Source organism: Muscardinus avellanarius (assembly GCF_963383645.1).
Source record: "Muscardinus avellanarius genome assembly, chromosome: 4".
In the NCBI taxonomy this organism is placed as follows: Eukaryota; Metazoa; Chordata; class Mammalia; order Rodentia; family Gliridae; genus Muscardinus; species Muscardinus avellanarius.
This window is the reverse complement of record NC_137789.1, coordinates 136,485,352-136,504,593: the sequence shown is the minus strand read 5'-3', so window position 1 is coordinate 136,504,593 and position 19,242 is coordinate 136,485,352. Positions and strand designations below refer to the sequence as shown.

At 52.4% G+C, this 19,242-nt stretch overlaps 1 protein-coding gene across 3 annotated transcripts in view; it reads left to right on the top strand.

Annotated features, from left to right (window-relative positions):
- Positions 1–302: 302 nt before the first annotated feature.
- SH3PXD2A (SH3 and PX domains 2A) overlaps positions 303–19,242 on the top strand; it is a gene marked incomplete at both ends in the record, with an annotated part of 227,134 nt that continues 208,194 nt past the window's right edge. For all 3 annotated transcript variants that reach the window (XM_080694608.1, XM_080694609.1, XM_080694607.1), the window contains one exon: positions 303–374. In XM_080694608.1, the coding sequence (XP_080550734.1) occupies positions 303–374 (72 nt within the window). The remainder of the gene's footprint in view (positions 375–19,242) is intronic.

The window sequence follows — 19,242 nt, the reverse complement described above, 5'->3', positions numbered from 1 at the left end:
CGAGCCCCGGAGCCCGAGCGCCGCGAGGGGCGCCGCCGGCCCCTCCCCGGCCCGCTGACAGCCGGCCCCCGCCCCCGGCCCCGGGCGGGACACACCCCCGGCCCTCCCCTCTCGCCAGTTCCCGCCGGACCCGCCGGGCGGCGGGAGAGCGAGCGGGCGGCCGGAGCGCGGAGCCTCGGCGCACGGAGCCCCCGGGCCGCGGGGGGCGCGGGTGGCGGCGGGGACCCGGCCCCGAGGGAGCCCGAGCGCGCCCGGGATGAGAAGGTGACGCCGCCGGGGGCGCCGCTCGCCGGGTGGGGAAGATGCTCGCCTACTGCGTGCAGGACGCCACCGTGGTGGACGTGGAGAAGCGGAGGAACCCCTCCAAGCACTATGTGAGTACTGCCCGGCCGGCGGGGGCTGGCCGGGACGCCCCTCGCCCTGCGCGCCAGGTCCCCGAGCTGCGCGCCCCCAGCGCAGCCCCTGGCCCGGACTTTCTTCGTGGGAGTGTGATTGATCTCCGGGGAAGCCTTTTCTGTCCTCTCTCCGGTCGGTTTCTTTTTTTGGCATTGAAATTGGCAAGTGGCTGCCCTTGTCTGTTGCAGCGGTGAATGAAGTCATCTGTCCGCCCGAGCTTTGATGGATGGCGGGGGAGCTTTCGTCAGCCCCTCGCCCATCGCTCGGCTGAGATGGAGCATCCTCGCGGGCTCCCTGGGGGCCGGGGTCGCTCAGGCTCACTCAGCCCGGGATGCTTTCAGAGGCGTGCCCGGGAGCCCACGCCCCACGCCCGGCCGCGCTCGTTGGCAGCCTCCGCCTGCCTAGGCCTGGGTCTGGGGGCCGGAGGAAGCGCCGCGCCCCCTGCCCCCTCCACCCTCAGCCCCCAGCTTTGATTTCCTTCTTAAAGCCATTGTGTCCCGCGGTGTGAGGAGAATTGTGGCTTTTCCTTTTATCCCTCCTCTGGACGTGACCCTTAGCCGGGGTCATTTCCTCTTAAGTGATGCTCCATCTCCAGACACCGAGGAAGCAAATGTTGGCTGTGGTCTCCGAGAAACGGCAGCGCGCCCCTCCCCCTTCCTCCGCCAACTTAATGAGATGGGTCTAAGGCTGGCTTGGGCTGGCTCCGGGGTGTGTGGGGGACATTCCCTCCTTCACTCCAGCCAGCCCTGCCTTCCCAACCTTCACACCTGGGGAAGTAAACAGGGTGTCTCTTTTTGCCTGTCTTTCCGCCTGTGCCCCTGCACTTGAGATAGAAGAGACCTACAGCCGGGGTAGCCAAAGCACAGAGGACCCAGACGGCAGGGCTGCATCCTATTTGCAAATTAGGCATTTGAAGGAGCATTTAGAATGCTCAAAGCATTAATTTTAACAATTAAAACAGGCTGTTGCCCTAGATTGCACACTGGTCCCCGAAGTGCGCTGAAGTGCGCTTGAACAGGGTTTGCGGTCCGTCCGCCTCAGGCAACCCTTTCTGCCTCCATCACCAGCGGCTCTGGGGAGGTGGTTCTGTACAGTTGAGCAGGCCAGGCTGGGCTCAGTTTGGGGAAGACATAACAGTGACTGCGGGGTTGGGGGGAGGTACCTGTGGGGATGTTCCCTGACACGTGGTCCGGGAGTCAGTCTGTGTCCTCTGGCTCAGCAAACTTCTTCCTCTGCCATTACACAAGAAAACTCCTCGGAGAGGACTCAGGTCACAGGTAGTCACCATGTTCCGAGGGCAGATGTCTGTTTGCACTTCCCCGGCTTTTGCATCAAGCTGGTGTTCCTACCCTCTTTTCTCAAATGTTGCAGGCTAAGTTTTAAGGGCTCTGTTTTCTAGTCTCTGATTGAGGTTGATGCTGCTTTCAACAGATGGCACTGTCTGCTCTGAGACGCAGGCAGGTGCTTTCCTAACTCTGGGTTTTAGATGAAACGTTACAGTTTAGCTATGACCAATCTTGCCCAAGATCACAAATTGTAAGACATACAGGGAACAAACCAGGGGCGTTGTTGGCAGGCTCCAGGGTCTGCCCAGCTGCAGCGGCATCGAAAGGCGGTTCTGCACTGGGGGCTCTGAAGTTGGGAGGGCTTGTTCAAAGCCTGGCCCAGCCACGGTTTAGCTGTGCAAACTTGGGCGTGTTCTTCAAACCCCCATGGGCCTCGGTTTTCTGCGGTGCTGGGGATTGAACCAAGGGAGATTCTACCTCTGAGCTATAGCCCCAGCCTTATTTTTTTATTCGTTATTTTGAAACAGAGTCTCACTAAGTTGCAGAGGGCCCCACTAAGTAGCTGAGGCTGGTTACGAACCTGCGATCCTCCTGTCTCAGCCTCCCAAGCACAAGCGTGCGGCACCACGCCCGCCTAGTTTTCTCATTTTAAAGATGAAAATAATAATAGTATATACTTGGCAGGACTGTTGGAAGAATTAAGTGAGATGATTTATGTAAAGCACTTAGCCTAGTTCCTGGCATATAATACTCATTAAATGGTAGCTGACTGTTGGTGAATTCTGACTAAGAAGGTATTTTTGAAAAGCAGCTGTTAATGGCCTAGCAAAGAGGAAGAAAGACTTTGGGTTTTAAGATTGGTAATAACATACACTATGTGGAAAATACAAAAGAAGTCCTGTCTGGTTCCCGGGAGATGATCAGTTTCCTCCCTTTTTACAAAGCACTTCCTGGGATGTCTCCACTTCCCATGTAAGACTCAGTGACAGGGTGTTTGGGGCAGGGAGTGAGGTCACTGAGCAGATGCGGCCATACAGAGCCCTGAACTGAGGTCCTGTAAAACAATCCAAGGAGAAAGTTGTATGTTGTGGAATTGTGCTGCTGGCAGGGACCAAGGACTCATCTGGCAGATGAGGAAACTGGCAGCCATATGGGGTAACGTGCTAGTCAGAGCTGATGGGTCTGACTGGCCTTGTGCCAGTGCTGTGGGTTCTGTTCATCGAAAGTATCCTATGTCTGGTTGAGGTTGACTAGGGAGACAAACAGCTGGCGGTGGACAGGTTCTTACACATTTGGGGCATTAATGCATAACACCAGGGCCTGATGGGGCCAAGTAGGGCAGGAGCAGCCTCAGGGAGGCTGTGGCCTCTGAAACTTGGGATTCCCTCCTCTCATGGTCCTTAGACAGTGGGTACTACACACAAGAAGGTCAAGGGTTTCGGGCAAGGCACTCTGGGGTATTTCGCTGGCAAGATGTACTATGCCCAAGTCACATATGTTCTAGAAACCTCTCCACTGGAGAAGCATGCCTCCTTCCAGCCTCCTCTCCACTGATGGGGAATGCTGACTCTGTGGTTTGGTAAATTGCAGAGCAGAGAGGTTTTATGGGATGTGCACATTAGCCAGACCTCTCTGATGACAGAGGCCAGGAGCCCCAGAACACTGGGAACACTCGCAGAGGTTCTGTCAGGACGTCTGGGAAGGGCATGCTCTTCCCGTGAGGAGGGGGCACTGCCGAGACACCAGGGCCCTGGGCTTCGGGTCTGTTTGTGCAAGGCAGGCAGTGACCTCCGTCATTGGCTGGGTGCTTCCAGCCCTTGGCTGCTGTCCTCTCTGCCAGCCCTTGCTTGGGGTGGGTCTGGGAAGGGTGAGCAGGCTCCTGGTGAGAGCTGGATCTCTCTCCTAGCTTGTTTTTGAGATCCTAGATGAACTGGCTTTGGCCTCAGCCCTTTAATCAATCTCTCTATATATCTCTATCCCTCCCCCCCCCTCTCTCTGTGTGTGTGTGCTAAGGATTGAACCCAGGGAAATTCTATCTCTGAGCCACACCCCCAGCCCTATTTTTATTTTTTATTTTGAAACATGGTCTCACTAATTTGTGAAGGGCCTAAGTTGCCGAGGCGAACCTGTGATCCTCTCATCTCAGCCTTCAAAGTGCTTGGATTACAAGTGTGCGCCACTACGCCCAGCCACCCTCTTGCCTTTAAAATGGTCCCACCAGTGCTGGAGGCAAACTGCAGGTTTCTTCATGTGGAAGTTTTCCAACAGGGATGTGAGTTCAGGTTCACACAGTGCTTTGCACTCACTTGGGTGGAGGTGTATGTTGAGCCATGTGGTGGCGAAGAGAAGCTCACTTAACTAAAGCAAACAAGATATTATGTCTGCTTGGGTTTGGGAAGTGTCACACTTTCTCAGTCGTTTTGTTGCCTGAGTACTTACTTATTTCAGACAAATACCAGTCATGAATATTCTGATCTTCCACAGGACTCTTTAGAGAATGCAATAATAGCCAGCGTTGGCAGTTACCATCCATGGTGCCTGACATTCAACACACAGGTTCTCATGGGATACCTGCAGTTTGTGTAATGTGCCCCCCCCCCCGGCCCATGGGGAAGCTCCAGTCCTTCTTACAGATGGGTGACAAGCTTAGGTTAACCAGATTGCATGTTGGTCTCCCAGTTAGTACCAGGCAGATCTGGGTAAATACAGGTCAGTTTACCTCCAAAGGAAAAATGATCCTAGGATGGGCTCTTCTCCTCAGCTAGAGCCTGGGTGTGGAGGCCAGGCCTGCACCGTGCGTGATCCAGTGTGGTATTCCAGGGCTGCCTCGCTGGATGGGACCCACCACGTGCCATCAAGTTTGACGGCCGATGAGGGGAGGTCTCTGGGAAGCCGGAGGAGCCGAGCAAACCCAGGGCGGAATCCAGGCTCAGTGATGCAGAGGGTGAGAAATGAAGGATGGAGCCTGTGGAAAGAATCCATTTTCCTCGTGTTCAGATCATCACAGATTTTGGTCTTAATCCTGGAAGCTACATTTTTAGGAATTGGCCCCAAACGCATTCATTTCTCTGTTCTTCATTTTTATTTTTTGAGCCCTTACAGTGAGGATGCACAGCTGCAGCCCAGAAAGGGCCTTCTTCAGGCCCTTCTTCTTATGGCAGGAGTGGTGTTGGGTAGATCAGGGCTGGATTCCTGCCTCTGGCACTTCCTGGTTGAGAACCTGGCCCGGTGGCCCTGCAGCTCGGTTTCCTTGCCTATAATCTCACGTGGCTTCTGTGATGTTGACTCGAGATGATGTGGGGAAGCTGATACCCAGGAGAATTGCATCCTGGTTTCCGTCTGGTATTCCTCACTGCCAAAGCACTGAAGTCCATCTAGGACCTGGTAGCAAAGGAGAGGCTCGGAGAACGGGAGACCCAGCCATTCATGGTCTGATGGGAAGTTGGGAGACTTGCTCCATGGAAAACACCCAGCACACAAGAAACAGATAAACACAGAGCAGCTGCTCAGACCTGGAGGGTTCCCAAGCTGGACTTTGGGAGCCGGTGGCTTTCTGTTAAGTGTGAAAGGGAAGAAAAGGAGCCTGGGTTGGGAGAGAGAAGAGCGTGCTTCAGGCAAGGACAAGGTCAAACTGGATCCTAGGCCCCCAAGGTCAGCACCAACAGGGTGACATACTGCCTGCTCCTTCGTGTGTGTGTGTGTGTGTGTGTGTCACCCTCACACACATGCACGCACATGAATGGGAACTGCTCTTCTCTGGGGAGGGAAGTGATTTAGGGGTGATTCACAGGGCTGATGAGGCTCCCTGCTCACGGAACTTCCAACCACATCCTTCAGGACCGTTGAAACAGGGAGCGCAGCCAGCCATCTCTCTGGCCTTATTCAGAGCTAAGTGAGGTTTTCTGGGGGGGGCAGATCAGGGTTGGAATCACCGTGTGTGGTGGCGGGCAGAGGGAAAGGGAAGGGATGGGAAGGGAAAAATAAACCTATTTGAAGTCAGAGGTGACGGGTTCCAGCTCCAGAAATATAAGCACCAGCTGCTTCATTTTCCAAAGAGCTATTCCGGGGCCAGCTGAGTTAATGGGCAGCGGGGGCTGTGAATTAGGGAAGGGGGGGACTTCTGACTCTGGGTTTGTGCAGCAGTTCTCTGGAAATTACCTTATAATTTCCTCAGCCCTGAGTCACTGACCAGGCTGTACCTTGGCCAGAAAAAGGCTTAACAGGCAACGCTTTTCTTTTGCTTCCTAATTAAACAAAATAACACAAATAATAGAGTTATCCACACAGTAGTCACTCTTACTCCTCTTGAGTTCTGAGAATCCAGGAAAGGGATAATGGATTGGGATAGAGACCCAGGGGGACAGGAAGGACAAGGGGTGTGTATGGGAAATGAGGTGGCGATTTTGGCTGGGGAAATAGGTTTGGAGCAAGGGCCAGAGGTGTTCTCTGCCGTGACAATTGCCAAAAATAATGGACTCTCTCAATAGGGTGGTGAGCGTTCCCAGGGAGTTCCCAGAGTGCGTGTTGCTGCTGCTTGCAGGAGTCCGCCGCGGGCAGGTGGACGGGGCGGTCAGGGGCCTGGACATGAGGATAGGCCATGGAAGGCAGGTAGCCTCCACTGCCCAGGTAACCTCCAGGCAAGTGAGCACGTCGGCAGTGGGGACAGAGCCCTGCCCTGTGCACACTGCTGTCCAGAGTCCAGCCAGCACGTTATGCCACACAGGGAGAAGGGACGAAGTTACCTGAAAACCTACTAGGTGCCCAGCATCACGAAAGAGGCCCTTAGAGGGCATTTTATGTGAGCTTCAAACACACACATGAAGTAAGGAGGTGCAGGTGGCAGCACGCCCAAGCCCGTGCGCTGCCACTTTTTTCCCCATCAGAGCTGAGCCAGGGAGAGATAGCCAGCACGTCCAGCTAGCCGTCCTGGGGCATGAGCGGTGCCTCTGGGACCCTGCGTGGCCAGCGAGCTCCGGCTCTGGTATCTCTGGCTGGAATTCTGTCTACTCCACTTAGTATCATGTGGCCCAGGACAAGTTACTCAAGTTTCTTCATCTATAAAAAGCAAACAAAAATGTGGTGGGGAATAGGACCTAGCGAGCCAGGCGTCATAGCACACGCCTGTAATTACAGTACGGGAATGCTGAGACAGGAGGATTGCAGGTTCAAGGATAGCCTCAGCAACATAATCAAGACTCAGCAACCTAACAAGACCCTGTGTTTTTGTTTTTTGTTTTTGTTTTTTGGTTTTGTTTTTTGTTTTTTGGGATGGAACCCAGGGGCTTTTCTACCTCTGGGCTACACTCCCAGACCTATTTTATACTTTGTTTGGAAACAGGGTCTCACTAAGTTGTTGAGAGCCTCACTAAGTAGCTGAGGCTGGCTTTGAACCTGCGTGATCCTCCTGTCTCAGCCTCCCAAGTGCTGGGATTACAAGCGTGCGCCGCCACACCTGGCTACTGCCAAGACCCTGTTTTGAAAACAAAAAATAAAATAGGGCTGGGAGTGCAGTCTGGAGATAGAATGCCCTTCAGTTTAATCTATAGTAACATGTACGTGTACACACACACACACACACACACACACACACACACACACAGTGGCCTAGCTTGTAGGCTGTATTGAAAATTAAATGAGTTTGTCACGGTGTGAAGTGTTCAGAACAATATCTGGCTCATCTGTAGGATGAAGCTCAATGTAGGTTTTTGCCACATGAATTATTAAGCCCCAAAGCTGCTCAGAGAAAGGAATGCTCCCCAGAACCAGAGTGTTCAGGGAAGGAAGGTTGGCTGGAGGAGGCAGGCTTTGTGCTGAGCCTTGAGGAGCTGTTAGGATTGGCTGAGAAGAGTCAGATCAAGTTGGGAAACCAAGAGAGGACATCCTTTTTTTTTTTGTTTGTTTTTCTTTTCAGTACTAGAGGTTGAACCCAGAGGCATTCTACCTCTCAGGTTCACCCCCAGCCATATTTTATTTATTTTATTTTATTTTATTTTATTTTATATTTTTGGCTCTGGGGATGGAATCCAGGGGCATTTGACCTCTGAGCTATACCCCCTGCCTTATTTTTATTCTTTTTTTTTTTTTTTTTTTTTTTTTTTTGGTGGTACTGGTGTTCCTGGAAGCCCTTCTGGCTCCGAACCAGCACGATCCACCTGTCTCCGCCTCCCAAGCCCGGGGATTACAAGCGTGTGTGCCACCACGCCCGGCTTATTATTCTTTACTTTGTTTTATTTTTTTTGGTGGTACTGGGGGAGGAACCCAGAGGCTTTCTACCTCTGGGCTATACTCCCAGACCTTTTTTTTTTTGGAAACAGGGTCTCACTAAGTTGCCCAGAGCCTCTCTAAGTAGCTGAGGCTGGCTTCGAACCTGTGCGATCCTCCTGTCTCAGCCTCCCAAGCGCAGGGATTACAAGCGTGCGCCACCACGCCCAGCTTATTCTTTACTTTGAAACAGGGTCTCACTGAGTTGCAAAGGGCCTCGCTAAATAGCTGAGGCTATCCGTGAACTGCAATCCTCCAGTCTCAGCCTCCCAAATGCTGGGATTACAAGCGTGTGCCACCATGACCATCTCCAGGGGAGTATATTCTAAGAAAGGGAAAAGTAAAAGTTCTGAGGTGGACCAAGCAAGGGAAATTGGAGTGGAACTTAAAATGGAAGTGGGCAGGCAGGCTGAGGTGGGTGGGCAAGAGCAGGTCCCGAGGGCCGCGTGGCTGTCGAGGAGAGTTGACTTGGAGCTAGTCTTTCTTTCCCAGGGCTGGGAAAAGGAGCAGGTTTTTGGTGCGGGTGCTTCTGGGGGCTCCAGAACCAACTCCAGGGATTGCTCTTGCCTCCGTGGCTACAACGGGACTGTGTAAGGACTGGAACTCTTTTCTGGCTCTACGCTGGAGGGTCTAGAGTTGGTCTGATCTCAGCCCCTCCTGTTTATAGCTCTTATTCCTGGGGGTCAGGCTGTCCTATACAAGTCGATTGTGCCCAGGCTTTTGGGGAGGGAGGACTGTGGAGGAGGAGGAGGAACAGCAGCAGAGAAGGAAGCGTTGGCTGCTTTGGGTCTCTACAGTGGGGGGCCTGGCTAGCAGTTTCCATCCACATTGCCCAGTGACAAGGATGCAGGGCCTATATTCGTAGGGCCTGGGGGCTAATACTAAACAGTTTGATGGGAGCCCGGATGGCTCAGAAGTCTCAGCAGCATCTGAAGCATCCACAGTAGTGTTGCCTTGACTTCAAGAGCACTCTGAACTCCCTTTAGCTTTCATTACCGTGCTTCAAACTACCTCTTCATTTATTCGGTACCCCCCTTCCCACTGCTCCTAGATATTCCAGTAGATCAGAGTCTTTAGAGAAAATACCATCATAAAAATAACAGCAAACGTCCTAAGATGCTAAGTGCTGAGAGCTTTCCATGGGTAGCCTCAAAAACAACCCCACGCAGCTTGAAGTCCTCGCTAGCATTCACTCACACAGGGAGGACGCCAAGGAAGCTCCAGACGCCACGCAGCACGTGGGCTGCCTGTGCAGAGGGTTATGCCCAGCCTGGTCTCCCCGGCCCCCAGAGACCCCACAGCCCTGATGACATGGTATGTGCCCATCCCGGGAGACTGAGGCCTGGCTGGCTGGCCTCTCAAGCCACTGCCTAGAGCCCCGGTGACTGCTTCCTTCTAGGCTGCCTTGCAGAGGGGACATTTGCCTTAACAAAACACTGAGCCCAGAGAAAATAATAGGGAGAGGGGCTCCCTGAGCCCCAAACTGGTTTCCTGGTTTCTTTTCTTTTATTGTGATACTAGAGGTCTTCTACCTCTGAGCTACACCCCCAGCCCAATTTTTTTAAATTTTGAAACAGATTATCACCAAGTTGCTGAGGGCCTCACTAAGTTGCTGAGGCTGCCTTCAAACCTGTGATCTTCCTGTCTCAGTCTCCCAAGCACTAGGATTATAGGCATGTGCCACAATGCCCAGATCCAAGCTGGTTTCTTAATTGCTGTAGAGGGAATCCTTTGGGAAAGGAGTCTTCTGGACGCCCCAGGGAATTTCTCAACCAGGCTCTCCTGCCCAGCCTCCCCTTGAGAAGGTGAGAAGGTACGAGGGCCTTCTAGAACACCACCTTCAGGAAAGACACTTCGCTTCTTTCCAAAGCTGTCATTTTGGGGAGTGGGAAGAGACAGCCCATCTCTCCCTCCTCTTACCTGAGGGGGAAGCGACTCCCTGGCAGCTGAATGAGCAAAGAGGAAACAGCGCTGCTCCTGTCCCTCCACCCCAGGGCCGGTCTGGCCCTCTGCCGTCACTTCCTTTGGTGGTCAAGGAAGCCACCGTCCCCAGGCCTGGTGGGGGCACATGGAATTGAGGCAGAACCCCTTGCTTGGTGCTGTCAGTGCACCATAGATTATGCAGGGGGGCCTTGGGCACGGGGGCCATCTACTCTGTCTCTGGGATCCCTGAAGCATGAACTGCAGACCCGGGGGACACTGATCACTCTTATCAGATCTGACCCAACCTCCAGGGAGCACAGGGCAGGGGCGCTGCCCAGAGCTGACTGTGAGCTTGCAGGGCCGCATACCAGAAAGGTAAGGGACTGGGGGACCGGGGTCTGGTTTGCACTTTTACCCATCACTGCGGGGGTGGGGGCTCTAGAGAGCCCTTCATTTTTCTTTCTCAGATAATATTCTCACTTGGTAACAGCTAAAGGGGACTTGACCCGTCCCACATCACCACCACTTGCACACGGCCACCATGTGTTTTGTGCCAGGCACCAGTAAGGCCTCTGATTTATAATCTCTGGCCCCAATGCAGCCTTGGGGAGAGGCATTTTTAACCTGTTTGATTTGGAGGCTGCAATTCAGAAAGTCGAGGTTGTAGCTGGGCGCAGCAACACACATGTGTGATCCCAGCTACTCTCCCAGCTGCTCAAGGGACTGAAACAGGAGAAGCTTGAGCTGGAGGCCAACCTGGACAGCATAGTCCAGGACTGGGACCCTGTCTCAAAATTAAAAAATAAAAAGAGCAGGAGATACAACTCAGCGGCAGAACATCCCTCTATCCAGTCCCCAGTACTGCAAAATAGGTAGATAGATGGCCGGGCGTGGTGGCGCACACTTGTAATCCCCGCGCTTGGGAGGCAGAGACAGGAGGATCGCGCAGGTTCGAAGCCAGCTGCGCTGGCTTAAGAGACTCTGTTTCCAAATAAAAATATAAAATAGGTCTGGAGTGTAGTCCAGAAGTAGAAGGGCTTCCAGGAACCCCAGTACCACCAAAAGAAAAAAAAATAATAGATAGATAGATAGATAAATAAATAAATAAATAGAAAGTTGAGTCTCAGCCAGGTGTGGTGGCGCACGCTTGTAATCCCAGCATCGGGAGACCTGGAGGATCGCGGTTCTCAGACAGTCTCAGCTACTTAGTGAGGCCCTCCGCAACTTAGTGAAACCCAGTTTCAAAAATAAAGAATAAAAAAATAGGGCAGGTGGTGTAGCTCGGAGGTCAAATGCCCCTGGGTTCCATCCCCAGACCCACACACACAAAAAAGAAATAAATAAAAAATAAGTAAAAATAAAAAATAGAAAGTCGAGTCTCTGTTGACATAAAGCACACAGCCAGCAGCGCCTGCCTGTGCCCAGCCTCGTACTGTCCCTGGGCCTCACACACTTGGTCCTTCTCCAGGGCTACCCCAGGGGTGTCCTGGGCTCGCCGTCGGAAAACCTCCCTTGCTGCTTTTGCCTACCTGAGGGTTTCGCGTGCACAGGGGCTGTCCCTGTCATTTAAAGTGGCTGCTTTATAGACTTCCATGGAGGCCCCATTCTCATCCAGCTTTCTTCAGTTTCCTGATGGCCTCGACCCAAAAGAGCTATTTTAAGGGACTTGCCTGTGTGGGAGAATTTCGCTCTGGGACAGCAGAGGAGGCCTCGCTGCCTGGAGAGGGAAATTCTCCTGGATTCTGCTGGCCGAGCCCGGCTGGAGTGGACTCCTGAGTCCTCAGCACAGGGAGGATGTGCATGCTGTCTGAGGGGCTTCCTGGAGGTGGCTGCCTGGGGATTTCTGCTGGCCTGTGCCGCAGGGGGCTGGCAAACCAATCCTGCTCACACAGAGTTAATAAGGTCGAACCTGGAACAATGTCCAGGCTCCGGTTTCAGGCGGGGATCTACTGTTTACCTTAGTCTTCACTCACTGGCAACTTGAGAAGAGCAGCCTCCTTTTTCTCTTGATTCTGAAAGTGGCTTCCGGGTTGGGGATGGGGGAGTTAAGTCAGTTGTCTCTTCCAGGTGCAGGCTCTGGGCTGGGGCTCCCTGTCCACTGTCTCATTTAACCCACAGCAGCGGTCCCTGGTCATTGCCTGTGTTTTATAGAGGAGGAAATGAGGCTCAGAGAGATGCAGCTTTTTTTTTTTTTTTTTTTTTTTGTGGTGCTGGGGATTGAACCTGGGGCATTCTATTCCAAGTTACACTTTCTTTGTGTGTGTGTGTGTGTGTGTGTGTGTGTGTGTGTGTGTGTGTTACTAGGGATGAAACCCAGGGGCATTCTACCTCTGAGCTACACCCTCAGCCCTATTTTTTATTTTGAAAGAAGGTCTCACTGAGTTGCAAAAGGTCTCACTAAGTAGCTGAAGCTGTCCATCTCCTGTCTCAGCCTCCCAAATGCTGGGATTACAAGCGTGTGCCACCACGCCTGGCTCGCCAGCCTTTTCTTTTTTTTTTTTTTGGTGGTACTAGGGTTATTAGAAACTCTTCTACCTCCAGGCTACACTCCCAGACCTATTTTATACTTTTTTATTTGGAAACAGGGTCTCATAAGCCAGCGTGGCTGGCTTCGAACCTGCGTGATCCTCCTGTCTCTGCCTCCCAAGCGCAGGAATTACAAGCCTGCGCCACCACGCCCGGCTCACCAGCCTTTTAAAAACAGGGTCTTGCTAGGTTGCTGAGGCTGTCCTTGAGCCTATGATCCTCCTGCCACTCCCAAGTACTGGGATTATAGATGTGTGCCACCGTGCCTGGCTGAAGCTTGGCATCTTATTCCTGTCGCCAGCAGTATATGTCAGGAACCAGAGTGTGAACCCAGATCTCCACAGCAGCAAAGTCTTTGCTGTCTCTCCGTGCTTCCCAGAGGCTTGGTGGATTCCTGGAGAGCTGGGGTGCTTAATGAGAGTCCTCATTTCCCTCTGCCCAGGCCAGAGGTATCCACGTGGGTCAGAACTAACTGCACATGGTCTTTCCCACCCTTCGGTGCACTACCTTAGACTCTGGTCTCTGTTCTGCACTCCTAAAGGGGTCCCCATCCTCCTTTGTGGCTCCAGTGGGGGCTGGAACATTGGGAGGCCATGTCGAGCTCAGAAGAAAGGGAGTAAATACTTGGGAGGCTGAGACAGGAGGATCATAGGTTTGAGAATGGCTCAGCAAATAGTGACATCATCATCAGCCTTGTGAGACCCTGTTTTAAAATAAAAAAATAGATTAGAGGCCGAATGCCCCTGAGCTCAATCCTCATTACCAAAAGAAGAAAGAGAAGGAGGAGAGGAAGGAAGGAAGGAAGGAAGGAAGGAAGGAAGATGAGTATGGTGGAGCAGACCTATAATCCCAGTTATAGGAAGGCCTATAATCCCTGTTATAGAAGTTCAAGACAGGAGAATCACAAGTCCATGGCTAGCCTGGGCAATTTAGTGAAACTCTGTCTCAAAAATAAATAAATAAAACGGGTTATGGGTATGGCTCAATGGTAGAACCCTAGGGGTTCAATCCTCAGTACCACCACCACAACAAAAAAGAGCCTGTTGTGCACTGTAATTCCAGTACTTGGAAGGCTAAGACAGGAGGAATTCAAGTTCAGGGCCAGAGTTTGAGAACTTAGTGAGACCATCTTTCAAAATAAAAAGAGCTGGGGCTATAACTCAGAGGTAGAATGCCTCTGGGTTCAGTCCCAAGTACCAGAGAGAAAGAGACAGAGAGACAGAGACAGTGGGTTGGTGTGTGTAGACTGCGAAGGACCTGGCCTCTAGAGCTGCCTCCTGACAGCTTCCCGAGAGGCTGGGGGAGAAGAGCCCATCACTTAGTCCTGAATAAAACAAAAGATCAGCCCTAGGGCCCATGGGTGCTGGATTAAAGCCCAGGTCTTCACCCACTCTGGCCTCCTCTGAGCCCTTCCTGTGGCTGTAGCTGGAGACTGGGATAAGATAACAAACTTGTTCCTGAGGACAGACCCATGGCAAGGCCTGTCCTCTTTGGGGGTTTAAATTTATCTTCCCCTGAACTCTTGTCCAGGGCCACCTTTGAAGACTGGCCCTTTGGAGGGTCCAGCTATCCAGGACTCTGTCGGATGGTGAAAGGGAAATATATAGAAACAAACAAAAAAAATAGGTAAAATATACCATGTGTTGGGTGGGGGATAACTGCTGTGGAGAAACTGAAGCCGGGGAGGATGCAGGGAATGCTGGGGTGGGGTTGCTTTGCTGTTTTGTTGAGGGCGGCCAGGGACAGCCCCACTGTGGGTGGCTTTTGATTAAGACTTGAGGGAGGCAAGAGAGTGAGCCCGTGGATATTTGGGGGAAAGCCGCTGAGAGGGAAGGAGCAGCAAGTACCAAGGTCCTGAGGTAGGTCCATGCCTCGCCCTTCCAGGACGGAGCCAGGAGGCCCGTGCGGCCCAGCACAGTGACTGCGGGAGCAGCAGCAGGGTGGACAGGGGAAGGGGCGGTCGAGGCTCATGTCCCTCCCAGTTCCATGCAGTGCTGCTGTCTCTGCCAAGCGGTGGTACCTCCTGGTGACTTTCTGAACACTGAAACTAGCCAAAACGCTGCGGGAGAGTTCCTTTTGGGGGCTCTTTGGGCTTTGACCCTGACCTGATATGTGTGCTCTTGGGAAACACTGTCCTCATCAGCAGTGACATGGATCGGGACTTCAGAGTCCCAAAGATAGTACACATATAGGGGGTTTTAGTAGCCAAATGTCACCCTTGTGCCTGCATTGTGCGTGTTCTATGCTGAAAGCCGGGAGCAGAGGGTGAGCCTCTGTGCAGGCAGCCTCCCTGGGATCTGGATCCCGGCAGGCCCACGGTCAGTGTCATAAACCTGGGACTGGGTCATTCTACTACAGCCCTTTTCTTCCTTGCCAGGCGTGTTGTCCCTCACCTATAATCCCAGTACTGGGGAGGCTGAGACAGGAGGATTGCCAGTTGAGGACCAGCTTCAGCAATTTAGTAAGACTGTTTCAAAATAAGTAAAATTGTAATCCTAGCATTTGGGAGGCCGAGATTGGAGGATTGTAGTTCACTGACAGCCTCAGCTGTTTAGTGAGGCCCTCTGCAACTTAGTGAGACCCTGTTCCAAAATAAAGAATAAAAAATAGGGCAGGGGGTGTAGCTTGGAGGTAGAATGCCCCTGGGTTCCATTGCTAGACCCGCAAAAAAAAAAAAAAAAAAAGTAGGGCTGGGTGTTAGTTTAAAGGTAGAACATCCCTGCCATTAATCTCCTTTAATCTCCAGTACAAAAAAATCTTTCTCCTGCCCAGCTCCTACAAACAGCTTCTAACTTACAGTGTGGAAGCTGGTTCTTTGAAACTCCAAACACATGTTTCTATCAACATCAACATAAGATTGTAAATGGTGTTAAGGGTCTCAGGTCAGGCCAGAGTATGGTGGCCCGTGCCTATAATCCTAGTACTTGGGAGGCTGAGACAGGAAGATACCAAGCTATAGAAACTTAGCCAGGCCCTGTTTCAAAACACAAAAAGGCTAGGGTGTAGCTCAGAGGTAGAATGCCCCTGGTTCAATTCCCAATACTCTTTCCCCCCAGAAAAAAGGTTAGCCCACCAAACTTCTTCAGTCCCCAATACCACCACCAATAAATAAGTAAATAAATAGAACCAGATGCCACTAGTTTGCTTACACACACCCACATACCCTGAGAACCAGATGTCATTAGTTCGCCTCTATCATGACCCAAATGCTATGTGTACCACTCCTGGAAGAGCGTCTTCTCATATTCACAGTGAGAAGGAAAACTTCAAGGCCAAATAATAATCACAGCAGTGACAGTGGCCCCGCAGTTAACTGCAGGACTCTCCAAAACCTACTTCACCCCTCGGGACACCCCTCTGAGAACAGCACTAAAGGGCCTTGTTTTGCCAATGGGAGAATTGAGGTGCAGAGGGGTTAGTTACCAAGGGTCACCAGCCAGGAAGAGGCGGAACAGGGGCTCAGAGCCCTTTGGGAAAACTCTTGTTCCTGGCCATCCAGAGAATCCCGCCAGCCAGCCTCGGCTCGGCCCAGGTTGGCCCTCTGTGGACCTGACACGCAGGACACTTGCCACTAGCTGTCCTGCACTGGGGAGTGGGGCTAAGTGTCTGAGAGGGACAAAGCTGCCAGGGACATCCCGAGTGGTCCCTCTTCCCCAGACAGGAAAAACCATTTGTTCCTAGAACCCGACCCTGCAGGGGGTTCCTGGGCCATCTCAGTCCCCTTGGGGGGGGGGATACATTGTTTGTTGGTGGAGACCAGATTAGGGTGTCTGGCAAGCTGGTTTTGACACCTAGGCCTCTGGACCTTAGCAAAGCCCAGCAGGTGGCCGGGCTGGCGAGGCTTTGGCTGGAAGTCTGGCAGCCTCAGCCTCTCCACCCTGCCCTGCGCGGTTTATTGTTGGAAACTAGATGGGCCCTAGTCGGCCCTTCCCTTCTTCCCTAGCCCCAAAATAAACAGCAGCTGTCGTTGGCTCCTTCATCAGCCAGCTGCCAGCCTGTCAGCAGCCCCAGGCCCTTTCTGGGTTTGATGGTACCAGGGCCCTATGGCTTTGTCCTATGGAGCCTACCTCTCTGGCCCACTAGTGTGCCCCAGCCTATCCCCCACTGTCCTGCAGTGAGGCGAGCCCCAGAACAGTGTGAGGAGCTCCAGAGCAGGCAGTCCTGAGAAGAGAAGGGAAAGGAAGAAGCCGGTGTGGCCGTGGCCGTGGGCATGGGCGGAGGGCACCACCATGCCCAGCTAAGAATCTTATTTGATGCAGGTCTTTCGCTGAAACAGAGGGCAGTTTCTGGAGTGAGTCAGAGCATAGGGTGGACAATACTTGATAAATCCGAGTATTTGGATAAATCCAAATGGGCTTCTAGACACTCATCAGGAAAAGGGGACTCAGTCAATGCAGGCCTTAGAAACAGCAATCTGACTTTGTATAGACTTGTCCCAGGAAAGAAGGAAACAGACAGGGATGGAGACTCGAACCCTAAAGTCTTTACCCATCGTGTGTCGGCAGGGACGCAGAGGCAGGGGCTGCAGGCCTCGGCGCCCAGACAGGGGGTGCTGTATTTGTCCTAAAACTCCTATTCATAAAACACAGCTTGTTGGTAGCAAGTGGACATTAGGAACATTTAAGCTTCTTGTAACAATGTTTGAAATCGTAGAGAAATTGGGTGTCCTTGAAGTAGTGACAGCTTCTTTGAGAAAATAAAGAAAAGGAGATCTGAGCGTGGAGCACACGTGTGTGCATGTGTGTGTAATAAAAACTGTTGGATCAGCCGGGCATGGTGGTGCACACTTGTAATCCCAGCATTCGGGAGGCTGAGATGGGAGGATCATGGTTCAAAGACAGCCTCAGCTACTTAGTGAGGCCCTCTGCAACTCAGTGAGACCCAGTTTCAAAATAAGGAATAATAAAAAAAAAAAATAGGGCAGGGGGTGTAGCTCAGAGGTCAAATGCCCCCGGGTTCCATCTCCAGACCTGCAAATAAAATAAAAAACTGTTGGATCACTGTCTGTCAAGCCTAGTCCTGAGGCCAACCTTTGTCCTTGAGAGCTCCATATAGTCAGGCAGGAGGGTCTGAGAATGCTAAGATTCCATGTAGAAGGACCTCATAACCCCCCTGGCCTTCCCCTCTGGGCCTCATCGTGCCAGGCAGCTTGCTAAGCCCTCGCTTCCCTCGCCTTGTATCAACCAGGAAGCTGGGGATGGGAAAGGCTGAGTGGGTCGCTCACGGTGGCAGGATGGGATTGTGAGCAGCCTTCTCTCCTGGCAGAGGTGGGTGGGTGGGGAGGTCGGCAGAGCAGCTGCCACTGCAGAAAGGGGCTCTGTCTTCATCCGGGTCACTAGCTCTAGGAACTTTGAGCCCAATGAGGGAAAGGCATGGCCCTGGGAGGGCAGGGATGGGTGGAGATTGTGAGAAAGGTAGGAAGCACTGGGGAGGGGCAGGGGAAGAGAAGCCTGCGAGATCCCCCTGCACTTCATAGAGAGGACTCTACAGAAATGTGAGCCTGGCCGGTGGCACATGCCTGTAATCCTAGTACTCGGGAGGTGGAGACAGGAGATTGCAGGTTCAAGGACAGCCTCAGCAAATAGTGAGACTTTCATTAACTTAGTGAGACCTTGTTTCAAAATAAAAATAAAATAGGGCTGGGAGTGTAGCTCAGAGGTCAAATGCCCTTGGCTTCAATCCCCAGTACCACAGAAAGAAAGAAAGAAAGAAAGAAAGAAAGAAAGAAAGGGAAAGGGAATGGAGGAAAGGGAGGAAGGAAGGAGGGAAGGAAGGTCGGTCGTCTGAGTGGATGGGGATTTGCCTGGTCTTCGGGCCCTGGGAGCCCCTGCTTGCTCTTTCACGTGACCCAAGTCCTCCACGCGTGGCTGCTCTATTTGCAGGTGCACAGGGCCGGTGCCGCACGTCTGTCAGCATCATCTGCTGACTGATTTAACCTTGAATAACGGGATAGCAGGAGAAACAGACCTTCCCTGTCTGGATTCCTGGAAGGAACAGAGGGTGGCTGGCCCGGCAGTAAGAGTTCTTGGCAGACAGAATCCGTGGGGCTGCTGGGGTTGCCTGGCTGTTCTCGCCCACGAGAGCCTGCATCAGAACAGAGGGAAATCCCACGGAAGCTGGGACCCGATGTGATGTTTAGGATTTACTCCTGGCTTGGGGCTAAGATACCCTCTGGTTCCTAGAGCTCCTGGGAGGGCCTCTTGGGACCCAGCCGGCTAAGTGACTCTGAACAGCTTCAAGGAAGCAGACAGTTCCAGCCAGTATTCCCAGGAATCTGCAAGAGTCACCCTGCTGCACCTATGTGCCCCCAGCATTGCCAAGGTCAGTTTTAGGACTAGAGGACTCACCGAAGGCACCTGAGAAGCATGCGCTTTCAAAAAGCATCCTCTAAGCTGGACCTGGTGGCACACCTTGTACTCGGGAAGCTGAGACAGGAGGACCCCAGGTTGGAGGACAGCCTCAGCAACTTAGTGGCTCTCAGCAACCTATTGAGTCCCTTTTTCAAAACAAACAAAAGTAAATAACATTAAAAGAGGTAGAATGCCCCTGGGTTCAATCCCCAGTATCACAAAAACAGAACAAAACAAAAAAGCATCCTTTAATAAGGTGCCAGTCTCCATACTGTTAAATAAGTGCTACCCAAGGCAGTGTTGGCTCGGCTGTTACTCGCTTGGAGTATGAGAAGGTGCCACGTGCCGAGGTTCCGGGTGGCAAGGCTTCCGGTGGAGTGAGTCCCCACCAGCCGCACGTGACTTGGGCACATTGCTTGATCTTCCCGAGACTCAGTTTCCTCCTTTGTAAAAAGGGGCTAATAAAGTAGTGTAAATTTGTAGAGTTGGTGGCTGGTAAA